General features: G+C 34.5%; 1 protein-coding gene across 10 annotated transcripts in view; it reads left to right on the top strand.

Moving 5' to 3' along the window:
- DGKB (diacylglycerol kinase beta) overlaps positions 1-27,880 on the top strand; it is a 343,763-nt gene that overhangs the window by 63,654 nt on the left and 252,229 nt on the right. For all 10 annotated transcript variants that reach the window (XM_046937766.1, XM_046937763.1, XM_046937764.1 and 7 more), the window contains 6 exons: positions 13,380-13,533; positions 15,854-15,889; positions 16,622-16,762; positions 20,649-20,698; positions 22,030-22,104; positions 22,622-22,741. In XM_046937766.1, coding sequence (XP_046793722.1) covers positions 13,380-13,533; positions 15,854-15,889; positions 16,622-16,762; positions 20,649-20,698; positions 22,030-22,104; positions 22,622-22,741 — 576 coding nt within the window. The remainder of the gene's footprint in view (positions 1-13,379; positions 13,534-15,853; positions 15,890-16,621; positions 16,763-20,648; positions 20,699-22,029; positions 22,105-22,621; positions 22,742-27,880) is intronic.

The raw sequence follows: 27,880 nt of genomic DNA, 5'->3' as shown, positions 1-27,880 counted from the left end.
TTTTTTGACTGGCAAAACATACTAATTTACTGTAATGGCTCTGCCTTTTTATAATATATAAGTATTATAAGTATTTCTACTAAAAATTAGTAAGCATTAGTATTCCATAACAGGGTACTACAGAGAAGTCATCTTCCTCCTTTTAACCAGTATATGTGCCACAAAATGGGAAAAGGTGAAATCAAATTGAAACTAATTTACAGAAAGGTTAGTGGGATGTGGAGAATTAGAAGAAATCCAATATGTAGGAGAAGCCTGTCCCTGAAATGCAGCCATCTGAAGACTTACAAAAGGATATTTTATCATTCTAGCTACAAAAAAGTTATTAACTTGTATCACAGCAGAGAACTCTACCCTTCAGACACTGAGCCTGGCTTTCTGAGTAAAACTTCTAAGGAAAGAGCTTCCAGGATACCTAGAGAATTGGGAAGCCTGCCAGGAAGCAATGCTGGCAGCCTGGCTAGGAGGATGCTTTTTGTGCAAGGTGTTGGGAGCACTGAGGTGTTAAGATGTTTTGGATAGATAATTTTTGTTGCAAAACTGCTCAGTGTTGAACATTCTTGATGATATGTAGTGGTCCCTCTGTCTCCTTTTCCATTCTGTGTCTACAAGTCCATCTTTCCCTCCTTGACATTTTTCTTCTCTTCGTACTTCCCCTCCCTGACTTAAGCTCCCATTTTTATTATTTTCTTAAATAATGATAGAAAAGAATTTTCCTGTATTTTTAATTGTAATAACTTCCCCCCAAAATCAAGGAAGATATAACATTTTCTTTAATTCTGTACCCAGGATTTTCCATAGTATTTTTATTCTGATAAGAGCTTTATAAATTAAGATCTAATAAATACAGCTGTTATACACAGTTGTTAGCTGAAAGTGATCACAGACGGTGAACTGTGGAAGATGCCAGTGGTGAAGTCTCATGAACTGTAATGTAACAATCCTAGTTCTATAAGTTGTATTCCCTGGTCAGGGAAAAAATAAATACTTTTAAACAAAAATATCTCCAAAGAAGGAGAAGTGACTCTAATCAGTCTTTATAGTAAATTAGAATGATGTGGAAATTCTCTATTTCATTTATAACAGTGGGAATTCTGAAGCTACCGAATTGATACTTAGTTGTTGGTAAGAAAGGACTTGCATGGTGCTTGTACAGTGCTTATATTACCTGGTCAGACATGCAGAACGTCTAGTTTACTCTTCTATAAAGAGTATTATGTAGAAATTACAGAGAAATCTAAGAAATGTATTTAACTCTAAGTACATTTAACTTAATATAGGTTTACTCAGACTGAATTAGGAAGGACTGGTTAAAGTGCTTTACCCAGGCTATTTAATTATGACTTTATAAATTGTTTTTCATTCTGAGGTACAAAGTGTTCTTCTGTTTTATTTTTGTGATGGTTAAATTTGATTCACATTCTAAGGATATCTAGATGCTGTTTATGAAGCTGCATAGATAAACAAAATGTACAAAAAAACTCTTAATCACAACTTATTGTATGAATTAATAAATGGAAATCTTGGATTCCTCTTATGCAGTGCAGGTATTATTGCAAGTATTAACCTGTAAGAATATATAATTGAGTAGATAATTGTGCTCCTTTTTTTTAAAAAAAAAATATTATTATTTCTTTCTATGCAATACTTTTAAATTCTAGAGCATACACACAAATTTAATTCTGCTTACAAAACAACATTTTCCTGAAGGCTGTAAATCTACTCTGTTCTGAGTAAAAACTGTTGCCAACTAGAACTATAACTCAGCAAACAATTTTCAAGAAGTCAGTGTTTTAGTCTGAAGAATGACATCTACCCTATTTTTCCTAAATTATTTAGTAATTATTTTCAGTATGAGTTTCTGTGTGTGTTACATACTGACATACATAGTGAAACACATGTGTAATTGTTTGCTAAAGAAAATCTGCAGTTAGTAAGGTTTTTTTTAATTTAGCTGGATATAAAACTAGGATGAGACTGCAGTGGCTAGTGAGTACGTTCTAGATTTATTTTAATAATTAGCATCAACTTCAATAATGTGAGTAAATGCTACAAATCCTCTCATTTCATTTTAAGATGTTTTGAAAGAGATGTGATTGCTGTGCTCAAATATTGTGAAGTATTTATTTTTCATGGGAGACATAAAGGGAAGATTTTGGCAGTTGTATATTTCTATACTCTTGATTTAATCCACATATTATTTGTCAAGGTGGAGTATTTGGTAGGTTATGAGAACAGAGCTCCCACCACCCTCACATAAACATAAGATAGCAATTTAGATGATGCTTTATCAAAGACATTAGTTCATTTGATTACCAGTAGTTATATAACACTATTATGTCAAAAATATGTTAAGTGCTTAGATCAGTGAAATTCAGTTTGAATTTCTGCCATGCAAACATTAGCAATATATTTTAAACAACAAAAAATTGTGTGTTCTTTACTTCATATTTTATAATGCATTAACACTCTCTGGATAGTCTCTGCTCTGCTCCTACCCCTCCATATTTTGGCAGAAGTCATATTTCAGTGTGTCAGAATCAGTGAATTTCTAAGACTTGGTAGTGCTTTACCATTGCTTCTCACAGCTAGTCACATAATTGTTGCTAATGCACTAGCATCAGTGAAATTTGCAATTGTTGTCATAGCATTATGTGTAACTCAGGGCCCTGTAACATCATCTCCTTTCTCAACAATTAATTTTTGAGTTATTAGGTCCATATAAATGGTTTGAAAATAAATCATAATTAAGGGAATCCATACGCAAACAAAAATACCCAGATTAAATTGATTAAATTTTTTGCCCCACTTGGAGATATGGCAACATTCTAAAAGGTAATTAATTGAAAATTACATTTGAATACAATTCTGTTTCCATATTCTCTGAAATATTCTCTTTTTTTCCCTTTTTTTTTTCCTTTTGTTTTCAGGATGGTGGATTATGTTGGAATATATATATTTTTAGAAATCTCAAGGAACAAAAAGACCAAAAAATGTGGTATTTTCAGAGAAATTCTGGGTGGAGATAATTCCAAACACTATATCATGCCTTGTTCCCATCAATATGATCTGTGTGGTAGTGCGGAATAATAGCTGTTTATTCTTGCTTCTATCCCTTGACCCATCCATAACGGCAACACTTCTGTTGAACTTCCTATTAGTAAGTTGCCTTTTTACAAATTATGAGAGGGAAAAAAAAAAAAAGAAAAAAAAAAAAAGGTGGAATAAAGTAACTTCTTTCTACACATCAACCATTTTCTTTTCAGGGTAAAATCCAAAACAGTTATTTTCTCTGATTTTTTGCTCTCTTCAAATGTTTCGTATAACATGAGTTCAAATATTCCATACCATATTTAAAATATCTGAACTGTATTCTCTCTACAGGATGCAAAATCCGATTTACTTGTGTATATCCAATTTTTCATGGAGAAGCAATATGTTGTACTTTCTGAATATCAGGATATACTGAGATATGATGTCTGTACAGTGGAGAGTTCAGTGTATGTTGGCACAGAACATGCACATAAACGTATAAACCTTCACAATATGGACACTTACAGCTCTATCTTACATCTCTGTGTACCATTGGCAATTCACCAAGGGCAAATCCTACTGGACCAACCTAATTGCCTTTTATGATGGTGTCACAGAATTAATGGACAAGGGAAGAGCCACTGATGTCATCTATCTGGACTTCAGTAAGGCCTTGGAGATGGGAAGATTAGGATTTGATGGGTGGACTGTTCCATAGATGAAGAATTGGCTGCAGGGTCGAGTCTGGAGAGTGGTAGTCAATGGCTCAATGTCTGGATGGAGATCAGTGATGAATGGTGTCCTCCAGGGATCGGTGCTGGAGCCAGTACTCTTTAATATCTTCATCAGTGATGTTGACAGTGGGGTCAAGTGGTAAACCTCAGAAGGTTTGCTGGTGACACTAAGCTATTGTGTGCAGTTGACACACCAGAGGGATGGGATGGCATCCAGAGGGACCTAGATAGGCTTGAGCAGTGGGCCCAGGTGAACCTCATGAGGTTCAAAAAATCCGTGAGATCTTACACCTGGGCTGAGGCAACCCCCATTACCAATACAAGCTGGGGGATGAAAGGATTGAGCACAGCCCTGCCGAAAAGGGCTGGGAGTTGGGAATACTGGGAGTTGGGAAGCTGGACATGAGGCGCCAGTGTGTCCTCGCAGCCCAGAAAGCCAACAGTATCCTGAGCTGCATAAAAAGTAGTGTGGCCAGCACATTGAGGGAGGTGATCCTTCCCTTCTGCTCTGCATTGGTGAGGCCTCACCTGCAATACTGCATCCAGATTTAGAGTTCTCAGTACAGGACAGACATAAACCTGTTGGAGCACATCTGGGAAGGACCACAAAAATGATCCATGGAATGGAACACCTCTCATACGAGGACAGGCTGAGAGAGCTGGGGCTGTTCAGCCTGGGGAAGAGAAGTATCTGAAGTGAACTAGTAGCAGACTTTCAGTATCTAAAACGGAGCTACAGTAAAGAAGGGGGCAGACTCCTGAGCAGGATCTGTGGTGATAGAACAAGGGGAAATAGTTTAAAGCTCAAAGAGGGTAGAATTTAGGTTAGATATAAGGAAAAAATCTTTTACAGTGAGGATGGTGAGGCACAGGAACAGGTTGCCCAATGATGAAGTTGATGCTTTGTCCCTGGAGACTTTCAAGGTGAGACTGAATAAGGCCCTGGGCAATCTGATCTAGCTGTGTATGTACCTGTTCATTGTAGGAAAGTTGGCCTGGATGGTCTTCAGAGGTCCCTCTAAGAAACTCTAAGAATTCTATGAAATTAGTGAATTGCACATCTTAATTGCTGTAGGATGAAGCCAGATTCTCATGGCATTGTATTTCCTTTTTGACATTTGTCTCTGCGCACTCCCCATCATATCTATTAGTTCTGCACTGAGATGATAGAACAAGAGAGGAATCGCTGCAGCTGACTTGCCTCACATTCATAATTTTCAGCCTGGAATGAACAATTTGGCGTGTAATAACATCTAGTTACTAAAAAAGAGGAAATAAAGTTTAATTTTAAGGGTGTGAATTCAATAGTTGTATGAATGTTTTTTATCTGATAAGAGCTAAGAGGCCAGTGAAAACTGTTGACTATATGTCAGACTGTTGGCTTGTAGTTTCCTGTGCATTCTTGATTGTAAACTCAGTATCTCCAAGTGAATCTCCAGCCTTCACTGACTCATATTTTCACTAGAAAACTGGTAAACTATGAGAAATTTTGTAACATCACCAGTTTTAAGGAAGTAGGATGCAACATTATTCTATATGATCTGTAATTTGACCTAGTCTTTGTGTGGCAGAATGTGAATGGAATGTGCTTAACAGACTTGACTTCTCTGCAGAGACTAGAGTTCTCAGAGGTGGTCCTTGGCTTTCAGTTAGCCACCATCCATTTAACTAGAATTTTACATCCTTCTCAGCTAGCAATACCGATGGAGTTCAGCCTCTCCCCTCCAGCACACAAGATGTTAGAAGTCATTCTGTTTTCTGGACAGAATTGAGTATTTGAATCATACTCATAGCTTGTTGTAGGTGAAATCAAGTGATCAGAGGACTAAGATGTCCCCTGCTTTTAGATGAGTATTGGTCTATATATATATATATATATATATATCTAAAACAAAATTAGAAAACACCTGAATTTGTCTGTTATTTTTCCCAGCATAGTAATAGCTTCCATTTTAATGCCTGCATTTGGAAACCAGTCCTCCAATTCCTGTTTTCCCTGTGATTCAGAGACTCATTGTCTATGAACCAGTGTTAAATTAGTGTAATGTATTTATCACTGAGTGCTTGAGGAGAAACAGAACACATTTATTATGGTAATTAGAAATTTTTAAGCCTGTTATGCTTAGCCTGTCCTCCATTTCTTTTTCCTTAGAGTCTTATGTATACGAGAAACTTGAAACTGAAGAGTAGGAAGAGCTCTGAATTATTCCAGAGATGGAGAGTAGAAAGTGAAATAGGATATATGTATGCTTTACTGGTACTAATGTGGTAAAAGTCTTCACATCACGTATCTCTGAAAAATGTTGTGTATCTGCAAAGAAATACCTGTATGGTCATGATGATACTGTATAAAATAAATTACTTTATTGTCAGATTTTAATATTCAATGCAGTAACAGAAGAATAAGATTGCAGATTATTTTAAGGTAAATTTTTAATACTTATAAAAATCCAAAATTTTCACATTTTTACATTTGTGTTTTCAGATTTGAGCATTTTTTAGTCAACGTGATCAATGTAATGCTGAAAATGCTCTTGAAAAATGTAGTTTTTTTTCCTGAAAGCTGTGATTTATTTTTCTTGCTAGCTGCCAAAGCTTTAATCTCTTGGTAGCTTTCAACCCTTCTCAGGCAAGATTCCTTTGTAACATTTTTTTCTAGTAAAATGGTTGTCATTTGTTTGCATGTGTCTTTTTACTTATTGTTTTAGTATTGCTTACTGTTATGTCATAGGATTTCCTATTGTATATTAAAAAGGACTCATTAATCATCACAGGCCAGGCAAACAAATTTTCTCCAAAATTTGCTTTTTTCACATATTGTGTTAGAAATATAGGAAAACAGATCAGAATGCTTTGTTAAAGCTGTTACAGAATTTTCCAGGAGGTTTCAGCAGCTGGAGAGGAGAGAAATACAATACTTCCTAGATGCACATGTAGTAGAATTCTGAGATTCTATGAAGGGAAGTTATTGGAGATCAGTTCTTTTGCTGAATTCAAATTATTCCTTATAACTCAAAAAAAAAAAAAAAAAAAAAAAAAAAAAAAAAAACCAAACCCTTACCTGTCCTATCACTATCTTACTTCTAAGTGTCTGGCAGCTGCTGCAAGTAGGTTATCTTTAGATATGACTGATATTTATAAAGTGTCCAAATCTGATGTCTGTAGCTCATTTCTAGCCTTTTTCTAGCCCCATAAATACTTATCTGGATGTGCCACTTTGGCTGCTGGCAAAATTAAAGAAAATAAGGAGGAGAGATGATGTGGAAACAGACGTGCCAGCAAGTTTGGTAGAAGGGTTGGTAGTCACTGCTGTTTCCACACCACTCCCGCTGTTCCTACCTGATTCAGACATAACCTTCTCATACTCTGTTTTGTGCACAGTTTGCGTCTTCATGCTCTCCAGATTTTCATTTTAGACAGAATTGTCACTATCTGGCATTACTTTTTGCAGCTACCATTTCGCATACATATAAACAGCATAGTTTTAGTTTTGTGTTCTTATAGTTTACGATATCTGTAATATGTTTTAATGTGTTGCTTGAGTAACTATTTTTTTTATCCTGTTTCTTAAAGGGCTTTTTGATGGAAGGAATTTCTTAAAAGTGATGGTAGTTGTCAGCACAAGTCCTAACTGTTTGTGTTTTTAGCTTTTTGATAAAGTGAAGGATGCCATAAACTTAAGAAAAAAATCCACCCCAATGTACTGGTTCAGTATGGGTTCTTTAAAAAGCAAAAGAGCTGAAAGCAAAGATCTGGGCAGAGCATAGCTCTGAACTGGGGTGATGGAACTGAAGGCTGAACTGTTTGTTGGATAAAGAATTGGTTGAATGGTCATGGACAGAGGGTTGTAGTCAGAACTGTATGTCCAGGTGGAGACTGCTAATCAGTGATGTCCCTTGGCATACGTTTTGGGATCAATTTTCATTAACATCTTTATTAACAAATTAGATATTGGCAAGTTTGCTGATACATCAAGCTAAGGAGTGTGGCTGGCACAACAGAAGGAAGAGGGATTCAGAGGGACCTGGATAGGCTTGAAAAGTAGGCCCATGAGAACCTAATGCGGTTCAATAAGCCAAGTGCACATAAAGCACTTGAGTCAGGGCATCTTATATGTGTACAGACTAGGAGATGAACTAATTCAGGGCAGCCTTGTGGACAGAAGGCTGGACAAGGCATCAGTGTATGCTTCTAGCCCGGAAGGCCAACTGTATCTTGGGCTGCATCAAAAGAGAGTGACCAGAAGTGCAGGGATGCCCAGTGTTTCCCTCTGCTCTACCCTTGTGAGTACGCTATGCAGGCCTGGGGCCACCAGCACAAAAATGGGATGGAGCTGTTTGAGTGAATCCAGAGGAAGGCTACAAAGATGATCAAAGGTCTAAAACACTTCTCCTCTGAAGAAGGTTTGAAGATTAATATGGGTTAATAGCACTTAAAATAGGGTTCTTCAAGATTCTAATATGAGTAAGGGCATCCATATAAAAATCTAGGAATCTTAGTTCTTTTTTGGAGCTCACATATCTTGTTCTTATTAGACTATAGTTAGCTGCTTGGTTTTATAGTTATAAGATTGAATAAGATGTTACCGAATATGCACAGTTCTGTGAAGTAGAAGTCATACCTCATCACAATGCATTAGTGAAAGGGCACAGTTAATAAAGGTGTGAAAGACACCCTACAATGCCTTAATCTGTAAATCTGTCATGTTACATAGAAGCAAATCCACATAGTGTCTTTCAGCAGTCAGTAAGTCATTTAGAACTCATCATAAACTTCCCTTTGTTTCTTCTTTTTCAGTCTGTTGTATGGATCCATAATGGAGGGGAACTTACAGAAAAATAATACCTATGGATTAAATGCTTGTTGGCAGTTTGATATTGCAGTTAATTTTGAAATTTGGTGGACGGTTAATTAAATGTTATGGATTGTCTCTGACAATTTATCACATTAAAAAGATGTGTATTTTTAATTTTCCTCTGCCTTGAGTCATTGTGAGTCCAGTTTAATATCTGCTTCCAGAAAAGCTGAAAGTGGTCAGTGTTTGACATGTTTATTTGCTACAAAGATTTTAAAATTAAAGTGTGTAGTTTTACTTCTGCCTTTTGTCCTTTCTCCTTTTCTTTTCTCCCAGGGTAGGTATACACTTCAGTTTTGAATTTTAGGTAATTGCAAATAGTGATAAGAATGTATGACTGGGAGAGGATGAATCTGGATGCTGCTTCTAAGTATAGTAGTAAAATTAATTTTTATGTGGATGTTATATTTTGAATTAGTAGAACCTTGATGGTCCTTCTGAATGTGTATTTTTCTGGACTTGCATCAAAATATTTCAATACTAAATGAAATTTCATTACCCAAACATCACTGTAAAGTTACAATGTTTTACAAATTATGAAGATTTATATAGTTTTTCTTCATACAGTTTTTTTTTTTTTAAGTTGTAAAAGATAGGAAATGGTGCTCCAGTAAACTTGGCAAATCAGTTATTTAAGAGAGAGAATAGGAATTCATTTATATGCAATAATTATATTGTATATACAATAAATATACAATAATATACAAGATACCTACCTTTCTGTGGCCTACTTACAAAGCATTTGGTACTCTTTTTTTATTTGTATCAGAGCTAAAACAGAACAGGCTATTTTTTTTTTCCTCATAAAATTTAGGCCAAAATGATTTGGAAGTTCTTTCATGTTCCTCTAGTTATTGGCTGCTTTGAACATGTCCTTCATTATCCCCTACACTTTGTTTTACTGAAAATGTTCTCAAAGTCCCTAAACTTGTAATCAATGATCTCCCAACATCCTCTGGTCTCCTGTGAAATGGAATGAATTAACAGGTGTGTCAGGTTAATCGTAGTCAATTTAGTACCTCTGTGCATACTCTCATTCTCTCATTTGGGAAGCATCATGGAAAATGCTTTTCAAAATACTAAAGCCTCCTTTCAGAGGTTCATTTGAATTCAGCTGGAGCTTCTGGAAGCCAAGCAACTGTTGAGAATTAAGCAATTAACATGCATGCTTAAGAAAACAACATCCATGATTATATCTTATATGTTATTCTGATATTATTGATAGCAACTAGATAAGTAATGCTGATGAATTCTTCAAAAGCAATAAATTATTTTCAAATTGTAATAAGATATACAAAATCTTTTTTCCCCCCCCACTTTTTGGTTCCCAAAGCATTGTGTGGTCCCTTTGGTGCAGAACAAGTATGCTAGCAATTAGAGAGAGGCTATTTACTTACTGAGGCATTTTCATAGTTTTGAATAGTAAAATTTCACGAGGAAAAAATAAAACTAACTTATGACTGCAGGAAAGGAAAATGTTCATAACATTGTGTGTTGTTCCTCTCTTCTGTGAAAATTAGTTTATATTAGGCTGAGATTCAGCAAATATTTTTTTTACATCTTTAAGTGTGCTGTTCTAATTGAAATATTCTCAGTACTTAAAATGAGTGAGAATACTCCACCTATGAGTCTTCCATGGTGGTCCTCACAGGACTTCTTTTAAGATATTAATCTTTTTTTTTCTTTTCTGCTGTTCTATAGTGGTTATGTATATTACAGTGAGAGAGATGATAGTGAAAACACTGACAATATTTGTAGGTGAGCCTTTTTTGAAAAATCTCCACTTGTTTGTTTGTGAACTAGATGGATAATCTAAACTACCTTCCCTGCTACAGTCTAGCTAAGTTCTGCTCTATAGTCTGGAGACATTTACAAAAACAGATCTTCAAATGTGACTGCATTATCTGTTAGTTCCTATTAGGATAATCTGCTCTGAGTACACGGGTCTTCTTGAAAGTGTTACTCAGCTATGGAGTATTAGAATCAAGCATTTGTCTTTTTTATATAGACAAGAACCTTATCGCAGGGATCTGTTCCTAGGCCTTCTTAAGGCAGCACTGTTATACAATCGTTTGGTGCAGCTTGTGTTTTTCCATCTCTATTTTGGAAAATTATCAACATTTCTGATGTGTATTTAAATCACTTACCAAATCCTAGCTGAACTTGCAGCTTAATTTGAGAACTTTTGGGTATGTAGCATCTGATTTGTTTTATGAATCTTGCTGTTTCCATGGGGGGGAAGAGTATGAGAGAGCAGAGGATAAAGCACTTTCAGTTGAATAAATCTAACTGTTGGAGCTGCTTTTTAGGACATCCACTCTCTTTTCTCCTTTTTTAGGCACCATAATCAGTGGCACTCGGTGTGTCAAATATACTAAGTAGACATGACAACGAAGTCATAGTATCTATTGTCTTCCATGGACAGAAAATATGTTTGGAATACTTGCTTTGGAGGGCATAAGGATAAATATTGGTCTGAACATCTTTAGAAAATAATGAAGAGTTTGAATCCCATTCAGAAAGAGAGCCAGCAGGAAGAAGGAAGCACAACAATTTAGCCTTATTTATTAGCTCATATCTCTACCCAGGCACAGTTCTAAGCATATAAATAGAAAAATCTGGCATAAGGGATTTAGTTATTGCTGTCACCTTGGCTAATATGAATGAGACAGCAGTTTAGAAATCTAAGATAGCTATAATCTTAAGGAATATTTTTAGTAGATATATATACAAACAAGGAAAATAATAATGATAATAAAGCTTATGTAGTACAGAGATATCTTATATGTCCATACATAAACTTTAACTAATTGGGTTGTAATTTGTTTTTCTGCTTCTCTTTTTCACTTGGTTATTCCTTTTTATATGTAAAGTAATGAAAGAGCTAACAAACACATCATTGGTGAACAACATAAAGTAATTTCAGATTGTTAAAGTCAGTTGGTTTAGTGATGGGTGTATTTGTTGTGCTTGCAGATTTAAAAAAAAATGCATTTATGTCATGTAAGTGAATGACCTTGGTTGTTAATTTATATGCTTTTGCTACTGTGTTTTCATTGTTCATAAACATTGAAGTGACTATCAGGGACTGTATTATTGAGAAGAAAAACTTAAAGCATTACTGAAACAGTTCATGACTTACCAAGTTAGAAGGCAGTGACTGAAACTCTATGATGATAACATACTCTGTGTCCAAGACTGATTATTTCCATTTTGAGTCTCCTGAAGGCTTTTTTTGTTGTTGTTGTTTTTCCTGCTATTTATGTTTTTAGTAGGCGAGAGTTCTATTGGTTTCACTCAGTTTCTTTGCCAAATGAGGTGTTCTGTATTAGAAGGTCAGATCATTTGCCAAGTTTGCATTTCTAATAATGATTTGCACAAGGTCAAATTTTGCAATCTGTGTTGTTAGTCTCTAGTAAGGAGAGTGATATGCATCTAAAACATTACCCTGAGGCAGATAGGTATTTGCTTCAGTGGGAAGCACCTTATTTCATGTAGGAATAAAATTTCTTTGCTTCATATTAAAAGAAAAAAAAGGGGGGGAGGGGAGGGAGGGAGGAGGGAGAGAGAGAAATCACTGCTTCAAAGCTTTGAATAATTTTTACAATGACTTTAATATAATTTATACTGTGACTCAGATCCTGAATTGACAGAGACACTGAAAATCTAGTATCCATTTTCCTTTCCCTGGCCTGATTTCAAGACTTGCTAGTCTTTTCTCTCTTAAGGCTGTATTGACTGTACTGAACAAAAAGTGTTGTTGAACTAGAGTTTAACAGACAAGAGAAGAATTTTCCCCAAATATGGGGAGTTTTCAACAAGTTGATTTTGCAGAATACTATGGATTTGTCTTTTAACTATTCAAAGATAAAAATTACTAAGGTTACTTACTCTCTGACAGTGACATTTTATGTTTTATTGATTAATGGGTGATAAGCCATTTTATTAAAATCACACGTGTAACTGTGTAAATATGTATGCAACTGTGGCACAATTATTTCAGAGATAATAATGAAATTGTCTTAAGATCTCTTACGCATTTCTCATTTTTTTAGAGGTTTTGTGTTAGCAGGATAGAATGGGATTGTAGTGCTTTAAATTCATATTACTACTTAAAAGAGATAATGCTGCCTTACCAGGTAGAAATCATCAAGGAATCATTTTGTTGTCAAAAGCAAAACCAAATTAAACAAAAAGAAAAATGTTTCAATTTGACAACCTCCCCTAACAGCCCACATAGTGTTGTGCAGTTTCAACACTAATTTTACTGTTAGAGCTGATCTGTTCCTCTTTGACAAATACCAGCAAAGTATTTTGCCACCTAGAAAAGACAGGTGGCCTTCAATTGTCTGAATTTGGCTTCCAGAAATCCCCTGTTTATTGTCTGCATAATCATGAGAAAAGCTAAGAATTAATATGTACATCCCCGTGAGTTCCGTAACCATCTTCGGTTGTTAAACTACACCGTAATCAAGAAACTAGTCAGGATGCGCTTAGTTTTGGGATCTTTAGAGAAATGCTCTGAATTTACTGTGGACTGCATTACCATGTATTCTAGGCAACTGAACAAATACAGTGGGTTTCCAAAGTAGTAATTAAATAATCAGTCACTTCAGGACTAAGTATGCAGGCTATATCTTCAGGGATCAGTATATTTGAAGATTCTCTAAAATGTTTGCTAACAAAATATTTTCTGATGCATTAGTTTGAAAGCGTTAAAAAGTAAGCAATTCCTATTATATTCTTTTCCCCCTTAGACAATTGATTTAGAGGGATTCAAGCTGTTCATGAAGACTTTTCTGGAGGCAGAGCTACCTGATGATTTCATTGAGCATCTTTTTACATCATTTAGCAACAAAGTCTCTCACTGCAGCCCATTAATAAAAAACAAACCCCAGCTCCTTTCTGGAGGTAGGTAATACAATCAAAGTAATATAAGAATTTAATCAAATATAAGAATATAAGAATTGAAAGTTGCATGTCCCTGCCACTTACTTTCCACTAGTGATAAATATGTAGAATTCTAATCTATGTGCACTTCTTTTTTGTTCTGATATTTATGAAATTGGATAACCTAATTCAGGCATGAACAAGGAATATTGTGAAGAGAAATGGACTTTTAATGGTTTCATCTTTTTAATTCACAGCAATGATGCACCTGAGGCACCAAAGTAGATGGTATTTGTTCCATTAATGCTAATCAAATTGCTATGCCTACGTGGTCTTGCTGACTACTGTAAACACTTAGAAACCTTCAGAGCCTCATGCAGGAGGTTTCTGCTGTGCCCTGCAGTTTCCCTACCCAATTATGGCTGCTTCTCTTAATTAGTTGTGATGCTGCTCTTTGTAATCTTAAATACTTATCAGTTACTGATATTTTAAATGTCCTCTAACGGTTAGCAATAATTGTTTTATCCAGTGTAAGCACCATGTGTTTAATGCAGTGTAAAATTTTCATGCTATATTAAACATTTTTATAAAACATGATCTTAACTGCAGATGATAACATGTTGAAATACTTCCAGGCAAAATAATGTTTACAACTTTCAACTTACTTAGAAAACTTTATAAAACTTTTCATTAATTCTTGGAGAATAAATTTAACATGATTATCCTAACTTGAAATCTTTGATTTGGCACAGTACTAATTTGGGAACTCTGTCAAAATTAAGTAGCTAAAAGTAGAAGCTAGGCTAATTTAAAAAAATAAATTTCATATTCTGAACAGCTGGGATAATCAAGCATTTAGAACATTTTACGAAATGGTTTGATGGGTTCTTAATTGCTGGAATTCTTCATATTAAGATGAGGTGTCTTCAAATTGCAACTTATGCAGAAACTGTGAATTTGGTACAAGAGCTACTAGCTAAAATGTTAGCTAACGTGGTGCAGGTACGAAGCTCTGTAGATTTCTATAGATACTGTAGTGTGCCATATTAATTACAGACGTTCAGTTATCTCCCACTGAATCCAGCCTTACATTTTGTTTCAGCACATGCCATTCTCGATTATGTTAAATGAAGGGATTTCAATTATTTTTTTTATTTAAGTTTACAGTAACTGCTATTTCCACTTCTTGCTTTACTCTTATTTTCTGGTGATGTGTATATATATAATTATCACAACATGCAGTTAGACTTAATTGACTTTTTTTTTCTGCTAGCAAAATTTACCTGCTACATTGAGGGTATGATTCCTCTTTTCATTGGAATTTAATACTTGAACTATCTTTATTCCTTCTAGTCAGAAATGCCATGCACACACCTTTGAAAAATACCAGCTTTATAGACATTAAATTTCCAACATCCTGGACTTGTTATCTAGACTGGTTCCACATGCAGAGAAGTAGGCTTAGCAAATAATGGTGTACTCATTTGTGTGGAGTATCGAAAACCTATTGCTAACTACAGCTCTGATAGTGACTTGCTCATAGAAATGGGCAAGTCACTTTGGGCAACATTTCAGCCCTTTACTTTGTGTTAGAATCTCTAAGCATATCTAAATTATATTGTGATGTATATTTAATGTATCACATATTTTCAGCATTGCATTTTTTATGCAATGCATATAGATTCTGCTGCCTATAATATATCCACCACACAATTTTTATTGTCATTACTTTTAGTTTTTCCTTGAATTTCATTCTAAAATGAGCATCAGTAGTAATAAACACATATCATACCAGCCACCATTTTAAGACTTTTGCCTTTTTTGTATTTAGTAGTTCATTTTCATCTTCAGTTTAGTAGTTTTCCGTATGTATATAGTGTAATGCCAGAAGGGCTGGTTGATAAATTGTTATATCCAAAGCATATTTAGAGAGACAGTGTAGTTCATCTCATACAGGAGTTATTATCATTTGTGCCTGAAAATATGCTGTTCGTAAAGTCAATTCAATTGCTTGAGATTTAAACTAGATTTTATTTTTTTATATAATTTGAAGCATTTAAAGTGAAAAAGTAGGTATTTGTACATAGTGATGTGCAAATGAAAATTACAGAATGTTTCATTTTAGGATGTCTAGCAGTGTTTAAATGTTAACAGTGGTGAAAAAAACATGATCATACTGAGAATGAAGTCTGTCAGATTTATTTGACATTCTTCTGGAAATTGAGAAGGAACACGTGAGCTAGAGAAGATCACAAGCAGGGTTCATAAGTCTCTCTACATGCCCATTTTTCACTTGGTGTATCTCAGTCCACTCATGTCTGTTTATAAATTGTATTTTCAGTTAAAGTGTCTGAAGAGAGATGGAAACAGATGCCAGGTAAGCATCAGTGCTGTAAGTCAGTATGGCATCCACTTTGCTTCCACTTCTGATTATGATTTGACTTGTACCTTGCAGCTGATCATAATCTAAAACTTATCTTAAAACTTATATATCATTTTCATTTTTTGGTGGAATGTGAGACTATGCATTCTATGTAATTCATAATATTCTGTGGTCAGGTTTTCCACATTTTAAACATATGTTGCTGTGACACACTACTAGCACTGTTTTGGGGAATATTGCACATTTGAGTGTTTTCAGATTTTTCTTTATCACTAAAACATCTTTAAATATTATATCTGTAAACAATCTGTAATTAGACAAAACTTTTGCAAACACTGAGAAATGAATACAGACTTGAGCAGGGATATTGCTTTGATACTTAATTTAATGTGTATGTACCGTGTAATAAGAATACTTACCAAAATTATTTTATAGTAAAATGATATCAGGTCCATGTAAATGAAAAAAGCAAGGATACTTGATTTATTTTTATTATAGTTTGCTTTACCTGTGCAGTATTTTAAAACCTTACTCTCATCTTAATTCTGCATTTCCTGGGTAAACTATGACTGTCAATAGTTCAAAATGTCACAGTTTGATTTAAATTAAGAAATCATATGTGATTCAAATTGAAAAATGGTGCATGCATGTATGCAAAAAGTTCTGGGTTGTATTCTCTGCTTATATCCTACATTAAGAGTAACAGGGGGTGTATTTTGTTTCCAGGTCTGAGACTTAACAAAGGCACCTCTACATCCCGACCTCCTACACCTGCCAACTTGAATCTACCAGATGCGATCCAGCTGAAAGACATTGTTTGTTATTTATCACTGCTAGAAAGAGGAAGACCTGAAGACAAGCTAGAATGTATGTTGTTTATGTGTTGTTGGCTTTTTGTGTGTGTTTTTTTTTTAAACATAAAGTTACTTTTATACATTCATTTGTTTTTAGGGAAAACTAATGAAAAATTATATCAAAAAAAATGAAATACACTGTAGATGCTTAGAGAGATATAAAAGTGATGAATAATCTGTAGAAAATGAGCCAATTCAGATGAAGAATAGTTGCTAATGTGGACTTTGGGATCTCTAGTGAATTCAAGAAAGTAAAAAGTGATCCAAGTCTATACTACTGTTGGTAGCGCAATAAACTTTTGATTCTGGGAGTTAGGATTAATTTGATTTTTGAAATAGGGTCCTCATTCATTAAAGCCAAAAACCTTTATCTGCTAAAACAAAACAAAACAAAAAAAATAACAGAAAACAAAAACAGAAACAAAACAACTTGATCTGCAAAACGGAGAAAAAAGGGAAAAAAAGTATGTTTCTCCCTTATGGTGTTTTAGAAGCTGATTTTCTAGACAGGTAAACAATCAAAGTTCTTCTTGAGACTAGGTATATTTTAATATTCAAAACTGTGGGATCAGGCTTCAATGCTGTATGGATAACAAATATTTAGTATGATATGAAACAGCTGTTGGAGCAAGAAATTCATTATGAGGTCACCTGACCATGTGTTTTGGAAGTACTCTGATGTTTTGTGTATCTTTACTTAAGTCACAATTAAAATTTTCTACTGTAAGTTCACTGGCAAAAACTGTAGGGAGTCAGCCCTAAATTTGATAATGATAATATAATATTCTGTTATTAAAATATGAGGCTGTATTTGTCTATGTGCTTTTCAAACACAAGCAAGTGGCAGCTAGGATTCTAGGGCTGAATTCAACTGACAATATGGTAAATTTTTCACAGTATAACAATTCATGCAAACCATATCAGAGCCTTTAAGAGCTCTGTGTGCTAAGCATAACATGAAAGGAAGAGCAAGTGCCTCCCCTAGTGTCAGAAACCAGTATAATAAAAAAGGGAGGGAGATGAAAGGATTATTCTAACGTAGAGAATATTTTACAGATTTTCCTGAGCAGGAACTGCATAGACAAAAGACTATGTACGATTTATGAGCTAAAGCCTGGTCTAATAAATGTATTGTATTTATATATTAAATATATTCTAGGTTATATGGATTTATTATATTAATTAAGGGTACGGTTATCGCATAGATGGATATGCTACTTTGTCATCTTGAGTTAAAATGTACCATGTATTGTTACTTTTTAATGTATAAAGTTTAGACTATATTAAACCATTAGTATGTAGATTTCCCTAATAATTGTATCTGAATCCTTGATATAAATGAATGGTATAATTTAACCCTTTTTCTGAAATAATTGTGTAGTAGTAGGTCCTGTGGCTGCAGAGTAAAATAAGAATTAGTTTCAGTGGAGGAGAAAAAGAAAAAATATTCCAGAGTTGCCAACATTAATATTAATACTGATCTCAAATCTGAAATTTTCTGTTGGCAAAAGATTGAGAGACTCTGAGTTTTAGCAGAGTGTTTGTATTCAGAAAAAGCAGAACATGGAAGTGATTAGCTCAAGTAAAACCTGATATAAACTGGAGGACTTTTAATGATAAAATGCACCAAAAGGAAACAGTATTTAGACTTTGAATCTATATGATCAACAGGTTTTCATCGATTTACAAATATTTCAGCAGATGAATAACATGTTAGCCGTGTATTCCTGGAAGTCTTCAGCACAATGAAACTCACATGTTTAAAACAGTCAGCATATCAGTTCTCAAACCATGTATGGACTAAATATATCCCAAACTGTTATCGCAGAGATGCATTGGAAGAACTCAAGTTCTCTTTTTAAGGGCATACTACATAAAGATAAAGGTACATCCATGATGTTAAGTACCTCTGTGCTCTGTGGACCAGCTCACAAACTTGATCTGTAGAAACTCTATTCTGTTCTCCCACACTTTCACTCTTGTATGTGTAAGAAAAGCCTCTTGTAAATATGCAGGGTACTTCTGAGGAAGTGAGCACTGGTATCTCATGGCTCAACTTCTCTTCCTTTAATGACCTCAGTGGTGGAAAACATTTTAGCTGACAATTGTGTGAGTCTTATCAGGGACATGACATCAGCACAGACCATTCCTTAATTTGCATGTTTTTATCAGTATGTCCATGGATGCTGGACACATCTTCAATTCCCCAGTTTCTTCTTGAAAGGCCATAATTTACAACTTTCGTTGCTTCTGAGATGCCACCTTTTGTAACTTCCATGCTTAGAAGTCCAGAAGCTGCAGGGGAAACTACAGCAATGCAGCAAGTGATCTAATATTTTTGATTATTTTTTAATACATTTATACATCATTTGCAAAAAGTATGCACTCTTGTAATAGATATATGTGGCCAGATAGTGCTGCCGTGTAAGGGAGTGAGAAAGGAATATAAAGAATTAACTTGGTCTCTGTAGTTTTTATTAGGATTTTTGCTCAGTTGTCTTTATTGTTTTGTTGTTATTTGTTTTTCACTTAAATTGGGTAAATCAGCAAGAACAGGAATATTTATAAGGGTCTGAATGGAAAAGAGACTGCATACCATGCCAGTTGGGTAATTTTTTCAATCTAAACAGGCACACGGATACCCGATACACATATGAGTGGAGACAGAAGTGGAACAGTTACAATTGTATTAATGTCTATTTTCAAATGACAAATTCGAAGTACTGATTGGTGTTAAAGGAAAAATAATATACAAGTTGGAAACACTGCTTCTCTGGAAAGAGGAAAGCACAGGGAGATGCTAAACACCTGTTGCTTTTGTGATAATCGTAGAACATTTCGACTGTTGTACTGCAATAACGCAGGAGAAGGATGGAGAACCAAATGACTTAATCACTTAATGATTCAGTGATTCTCTGTGGAAACTGAATGCTTAATGCTACTTTTGCCATATAATATTAGCTCTCTTACACTGAGCACAGCTCAGCAGCTTTGGCAGAAGTGTGTTAGCAGGGATGTTACAATTTCTGGTAGCTTTAATACTAACTGTTGTATTCCACAGAAGCAGTGTAATTCACAGGCTAGGAAACATATTCTTTCAGGTTATTTAGACAAAAATTAATGGAATTTTGTAACTTGCAACAAAGTACTAGAGTGAAAATCTTCTATCTTATCTTACAGCTCTTAAGAGTAGTGTGAGATTACGTTGGCTAGTACTGATGATGTGGTGAAAGTTTAGTAATCAACTTGGGAAGCAGATACGGGATAAAAGGAAACAATCCAATGCAAGGACTCTTGTCTGGGTAGCTCTTCAGCATATTGGCAAGACTGTTTTAATTTAGTTTGGTAAGGATAGGTAGGTAGGATACATGCTAGCAACCTGTGAGGAATGTTTTCTTTTGGATTTGCCTGATTAGGCACTAGAAATAATAATCTTCTATTTCATTTAGTGTAGATCAGAAAGCATTTTTAAAGCAATAGTAATAGCTGCAGTCAAGAGAGTGGAATAGCATTGTAACTTAAGTATGCTTATCAACATTTGGTTGACAAACTTCATGTTCTCCTGTGTTTGATGTCATGTCTAAGAGTCTTTTGGTGGTAATCCATGTCAATGAAGATCAGATAATCTCTGGGAAGAACCAGGAAAGCATTCACATACCAGGTTAGATTCTGGACGGATTGTGTGGAAGACGTGCAATTATGTCTCACTGGAGGCGATATTGTAGGGGATTCACTTAGAGAACTTTGTGCATTGCAAAATCTTCAGTGGATCTGCAGTTAGTATGATCATGCTAATGTTTATCCTTTGAAACTCGGCTTGTCTTTTTGTTTAATTAAAGAATATTGTTTCCTAATTGTGTTTCCTAATTGTGTTTCCTTCTCTTTTTGTCTCCTTTTAGTTATGTTTCGTTTATATGATACAGATGGAAACGGATACCTGGATAGTTCGGTAACTTTAAATATTTTGTTGTGTTTTAAGACTATGCCCTCATGGTACACCTATTAAAAAAACAAAACAAAACAGAAGTAAAAAAAAACCACAACTACGTGAACTATCTTGAATTAATAGAACCACTATAAATTATAGTCAATAGAAAGTTGCCTGTTTTGAAAGCAGCCTTTGAATATTTCTTCCATTAAGCTGCTGTTTCTACAACCATAAACATTTTCAAATGCTGACAGTGCTAATGTGGAATCTTATTTTATACTCTTCTTATTTTTAATCATATTACTATACATATTACTGTACTGTACATTAATATGGCTCCGAAAACTCTAATATGCCTCTTGGAGATGTATATGAAAGCAACACTAGCAAAGATTTCATTAAAATGGGAAAGCATTCCATACCTGAGTGTCAGATGTTCTGACTGTCTGCCTTGTGTACAAATATCCAGCACTTTGGAAAATCAGGTCATACATATAGCAGTATGCTCTGTGTATCACTTTTAACTCCTTTTGAGATGTGAGTGAAAAGTCCATGTGTCTCCATAGTCCTAATTTAATTTAGCTTGCAGGTTTTACCTAGAGTTGATTGTTATATGAGGATGTGTTCCAAAATCTCTGTAACATTTCTGTAACATTTCTTTTTTTTTCTTTTCTTTTTTTTTTTTTTTTTTTACTTAAGAGTTAAAGTAAATATACGTTTTTATAGACAACTCTGGTAAAATTCAGTCAGATAATGCATGTATACTTATGTCTAGAATATTTCCTACCATTAATATTAATGTAGAATTTCTGCCTGGTGCATTCCTCAGCTGCCTGACTATTGGGGTAATTCTTTGAATTTTAAATCTAAATAATTCAACCTCATGAGTTTTGATTCTTTAAATTAATGGAGTTGAAGTCAGAATAGTTCTGGAAATTGCACTGACAAATAGTTAAAGTGAGATAATATAGAACAAATGTTGGTTTTTTTTTTAGTCTTTCTTTCATGTCAAGTAAGGAAAATAATTTTTTCCTCATTAAGGAAGCATGCCAACTAGGAGCCCCTGTTTTTTCTTATCACACAGAAAACTCTTTTCTGTGAGGGTAAATACATCTATGTAAAATATTTGCTTTTAAAAAATATAATTCTTTTCTTGCTCTGCTCAGTGGGTCTCTGATTTTCAGTTTCACACAGTGAAAAGTTAATATTTAAAAAAAAAAAAAGATTGTTTATCAGTTAGTGATTAGAAGTGAAGTCACTGAATGCAATAGGTTTTAATTATGAATTGTTTGCAGTAGAATTTATAATTGTAATACTGCATTAAATATGATAAGTTTTTCTTTCATCTGTAGGAGCTGGAAAATATCATTGCACAAATGATGCATGTTGCAGAATACCTTGAATGGGATATTACTGAACTGAGCCCAGTAAGCATCACCAGTTTTTGTGGATATAGAGGCAATTTTTGTTCATTTTGTGATTCTTCATGCCAACATGAGATTCTGGATATTAGCAAGATAGAAATAAAAATAGTCTGTGCTCCACTATGGCACTGTAAATTAACACTTTTCAAATCTTTTTCTGATTATATCTGCTATGTAAAGCATTCTTGAAGGCTTTTCTTCAGTGCATATAGTAATTAATATTTATAATGAAACTGATTTACTCATGAAAATGTCTTAACAGTGATTGTCTTTTGCTTGTACATAGTAAGTACACAAGGGGTACTTTTGTTTGGGAAATTTAGGTGCTAATTATTAATATTAGGTCCTATTAAAAATGTAAATATAAATATTGCATTTCATTTTCTGAACTGGTAGGACTCAGTATAGGTACTGTATAAATAATGTGGGTTTTTTTGCACACAAATGAGAGATCATAGATCCTACATTTCTGGTTACGTTAGAGTATGGAATTCATTAGTCTTTTCATTAAACTGTGTAGATTCTTCATGAAATGATGGAAGAAATTGACTATGACCATGATGGTACTGTTTCTCTAGAAGAGTGGATTCAAGGAGGAATGACAACAATCCCACTCTTGGTCCTTCTTGGATTAGAGAATGTAAGTATTAACATCGGGGTGTCAAGTTTCTGCTTGCATTTCAGTATGGGCCTCAAGTCTTTTTTCTCTATAACCTTTATAATGAATGGCTTTACTTGTCTTTACTATGTCTGAATGATGTATAAAAAACAAAAGTGTGTCTTCAAAGTCAGAGCTACATTTGAATGTCTGAAACAACATCAGCTTTGAAGCTGAAAGTTATGAAAAGCTCATTAGTTTACCCTATTGACAGCATATAATGAATTGCTAGCTGCAGAAGCATCTTGTATGAATGTTTTACTACTCATGCATATTTTACAGCTGTCTGGGAGTGGTGTCTTGGCAACTCCACATGTGCTGTGTAGCTCAACCACAGTGAATCATGGGACAGTCTAGTTTGGAAGGAACTTTGGAGATCATTTGTCCAGCATCATATTGAAAGCAAGCCTCAGATTATTTTGTCCACTGCCTTTTCAAATCCAGTCTTGAACAATTCCAGGGCCCAGTTCTGTGGGTAGCTGCTCCTAAGGCTTAATTGTTCTCAAGGGAAAAAGATTTCTTTTTCACACCAAGATAGAATTTATCCTGCAGTGATTCTTGCCTGCTAGCTCTTATCCTATCATAATACGTCAGTGTGAATATGTTCTTCCATCTTCTTAACTAGCTTAATAAACTGTACTAAGAAACAGTATCAGAGTGAACACTTAGACCAAAGGATGTAGTGTTATGAAATAAGGGCCTAGGTTCTATACATCTACAACATCACATTAAAGATAAGGCAAATGTAATACAATCAATAATTTACACCTGTTCAACCCAGCTGTTTTAGCTCTGGAATGTTGCCAGTACCACCTGCTGTCCTGTATTTTTGCTAATTTTGAGCACGTATATCTTAGCATATATTTCAAATGTTTTTTTTTTTTTATTTGATATAAAACATTTTATTTTCTTTTCTGAAGTCTTTTCCAGATACTAACGTAAAACTATACATAATAGTTACCTTTCTCCGTTCAGTGCTGAACTAAATCTAGGCTGTAGTCACTCCATGGTATCTTATTTTCACAAAGAATAATCACATTTTCCATATGAAAGACAACTATGCATTTAGCAGAAGACATAAAATTATTGCAAAATAATAATAGTAAAATATTTAGGACTTACAAATCAGAAATAGATGAACTGATGATAACTTGCAGTCCATTTGGATCACTGTATGTACTAATTTCCCAGTTCTATGTATATGGAGCTCAGTGGAAAAAATGTACTACTTTCCTGTCATCAAAAGGCAAGTCTTTGTCAGATTGCATTCCTTTATTTCCACATACTTACCCTAAGCACAGAGCAGCAAATTCTCTGTAGAAATCAGTATAGGAGATAACTGATGGTCATTTTCAATACGTATTTCTCATTTGCAACAGATGTTGCAGCTATTCTGGGAGCATTTTGCAGTGTCTGCACTTCTTTCTTTCTCAATTTAAAACTACTTAATTCTGTCATAAATTAATGTAAGTCTTTTTGTAGAGGATAATTTTCATGTTAAATCAAAAGCCATGTTATTAGAAAGAAGCTATGTAAATGTACGTTATTAGACAATTTATCTGTTTGAGTATTTTTACTAGTTATTAGGCAATTTATCCTGCTGTGAGTCATTTTACTAAGGAAATAATAAAAATACATAAACAGTGATCAAAATTCTGTAGCCTGCTATCATTATGGGTCAGTTTCTATCAACGCTACTCCATAAGTTGAAGAAACTGAAATGTACATTGGTGAAGAAAGCATGATAACTCTATGCAAAATAATCATAATAATAATAATTTTATCAATTAGGATAGTTTTATTAGTTGAAAATCAGAGGAAAAAAATGGTTAAGGTAGCAATTTAATGTGGTTTTTTTTTCCATATATTTTACTTTCATATAGATTAAAAGACTGTTATCTAGAGAGCTGTACAAGCCGTGTTACTAGTCATATACTAATGATTTACTAACAAATTTTGCCATCCTCTCTAAAAGGACTCACATTTTTCATGTCAATTTTAAAAGTGCTCTTTATTTCTTAAACCATTCATTCACATAATGCTTGGGGAAAAAGACAGTTTTACATTTTCCATCAAAGCAGCAAAAGTTACTTCTGTTTCTGTACAGTTCTAAGTGATCAAATCTAGGTATTTTGTTAGGGTACAAAGAAATTAAATCAGGAAAGATTTGTAAATATGTAAATATATGTGAAGATAAAACAACCTAATGCCTGTCTATCATTATTTTGTGTAATCTGATAGTGTAATTTTGATGGATTGTAGAACCAAACTCTTATATTAATGCAAGTCATTCCAATTAGTGGAATGGCGTTATTTCTGTTTACGTGCTACTCTTACATTTTGCAAACCCAGACCATCTCCTTTTAGACCTCTCCTTTTAGTGACTATAATGAAAAGTAAGATAAGAGGATTCTGGAATCAGATAATAAACTTCTGATCTCTTAGGCTGTTTTCATAGGATGATCAGAATGTGAAAAAGAAGGGAGTAACCCCCTGGCTCATACTGCTTAGACGTGACCAGATAGTCTTGTTGAAAATAAAGAATTGATTAATCAAGTGTCAAGCTATGTGAGCATCTAATGTTAAGTAAAATTCCCTTATTTTCCAATGTATATTTCTTTGCACAGAAAAAAAAAACCCACAACCAGCTGAACAACAATAAACACTACAAACAAGCGAACAAACAAACAAGTGCATAATTTTCTCACCTTCTTTTAACTTTAGCTAATGACTCCTTGGTCCTGTGTTGAGATTGTTCAATAATGAAATTTTAAATCCAAGCGGAAATCAATTTCAGTCTAGTATGGTAGTGACAAAGGATTGTGTCTGTAACTTCTTTAAAAGAAAACAAAATGAAATTAAATAAAACAGTCTGATACCAGTGAAGACTTTTCTTAGTTTTGGGGGAGGAAGGAGATAAGGTTAGTCCATTATTAACTTACTTCAACATACCTAAACTTACCTAACACGTACACAGAGCTTTAAAAAATATCTATCGTAATAATTATTGTATATCATTTTTGCTATCTTAAAAAAAAAAAAAGGAACCATAGAGGAAACCTTTGTATATATACTGATATACTGCAGTTGTTAGTAATAAATATATGAGGTAGGGTTTTTTTCCTTAATGTCACACTTTAGTCTACAATTCACACAGTCCTTATCAGCTTCAGTGTTTGTTTTTGCTTCTTACGGCAATAGCTGCTTTGTCTCCCATCCAAACACAGGTTGGACACAGATGTTCTTACTAATTACACCTTCTGATTTATAATTACAGTTTGGGGAAGTAGCATGCTACATACTAGTGACGATTAGGCCATTTATTCTACTCCTTTACAGTAGAAACCTTCAAACATTCTGACTTCTTTATTTTATTCTGCTTTAATCTAAATCGATCAAAACTGTTGGTGAGGTTTGAGAGATGCCCTGTTGACTATCTAAACAGAAGTCCACCTGTCCTTGGCAATTTTGACACCAAAAGCCATTTAACAACAATTTGTTCTTAAGGAGTCTTACCAGCCTTAAACACTGTATTGTGCTCTGCGCTAGGAGTTCCTCACTTGCACAATATTATTCCACCTTATCCTGATAAAAGCAATTGATTCATTTTAGAAAATAATTCCTTGTCAGCTGTTTATTTATAATGATGCATCGTTACTGTCACCTCTGCCAGTGATTCTACAGCGGGTAGCTAGCTATAAACTCCAAGTTCGCAGGCAGTGGTCTATAAAAGTCTTTAGTTTTAGGAGTGGAAAGTATTTTATTCCCTCCTCAGTGACCACTAGATGTCACCGTTGCACTGTAGTTGGTAATCTACAGCTGGTGAAAAGCAGCCCTAAGGTAAAATTCAGCAACAGGAAATGCTTCATAACTACGATAAATTGTCATCAGTAATCTGAAAACAGACTGCTGTGTCTTTCTTTTAAATCTTTCTACCTACTTCATCTCCTCTCCTGAAACAAAGATACTCTGAGCGCTTATAAAATCAAGAAAAGAATCTCAGTAGGGCACAAGAATTTCTGTAGAAGTGTGGCGGTGCTTCAAAACAGAAGGCAGTGCTCTTACATTTTTTCTTTGGATCGTCAAGCAGCAAATGTTTTCTTATTGTAGTCAAAGATTTAAAAGATAACTTCTGAATAGAATACTTGAGTGTGAGTCCACATGTGGGAAATACAGCTTCTCATACTGTTTATTACATTAATTATGATTTACTTTTTGAGCTCTGAGTATATAAAATTGGAAGAAAATTGGCAACTTGGAAACATTTCCAAGTATAGTGTTGAATCTGTTGCAAAATGAGGAGACTCCCAGGCTGAGCACTGAAATGGTTGTTTAATACTTAGGGAGTTTGGTGAACTTGTATTCCTTTCATTCAGAGAGAAATAAGGGAGATCTGCTTGCCTAGATAAGAATTTGTAGCTTATCTACACTGTGAGTGCTAACTCTCCAGTTAGAAGTAGATCCACCCTAAGCGATCACAAGAGCTGTTATAGCAATAGCATTGCGTGTTGTTGCCGGCAGAGGGAGTTATATTAATGCTTTGTGAGACTTCATACCAAAAGCTGGGAAAATAAATAAATAAATAATATGCATACCACTTTTTTTTGACTGCGCTGTCTACTTTTATGCTACGCTCACTCCTACTGCTTTGTAGGAGGTTCGAAAGTTCCATTCCTTTTGCCTGTAGGTTGGTAAAAGCCCAGGAGAAACCAGGAGAAATCTTACTGAGTGTAAGATAAATGGCATTTCATAAAGAGATACAAATTTAATGTTACTTAAAATATAATTACTGCAGCATTTCTAATGTCTGCTAATTCAGAAACAGAGAAATGTGATGGTGTGGCTAACGATGAAGCTTGTTTCAAGAAATGAATTTTCCCTCCTATGCTTCCTTTTCTGTTCCCTGCTGTCATTTCCTGACGTGTATCTTAATACCTAAGCGTTTTTGGGTGATCAGACTATTACACTGGTCAGTTGAAGACCGTGGACAAAAAATTTTATCAGTTTGTCAAATATTTCTTCCCCCCGCCCCAACTACATTTGTGCACTCTCACCCACCCCACTGACCCCACTGAAATTCTTGTAAGTTAGGAACTCTCCCAAAGGTCATGTCTCTTGAAT

Source organism: Gallus gallus, chromosome 2 (genome assembly GCF_016699485.2).
Source record: "Gallus gallus isolate bGalGal1 chromosome 2, bGalGal1.mat.broiler.GRCg7b, whole genome shotgun sequence".
NCBI lineage: Eukaryota > Metazoa > Chordata > Aves > Galliformes > Phasianidae > Gallus > Gallus gallus.
Note: the sequence above shows the minus strand (reverse complement) of the source record. Positions and strands in the feature narration are given on the sequence as shown.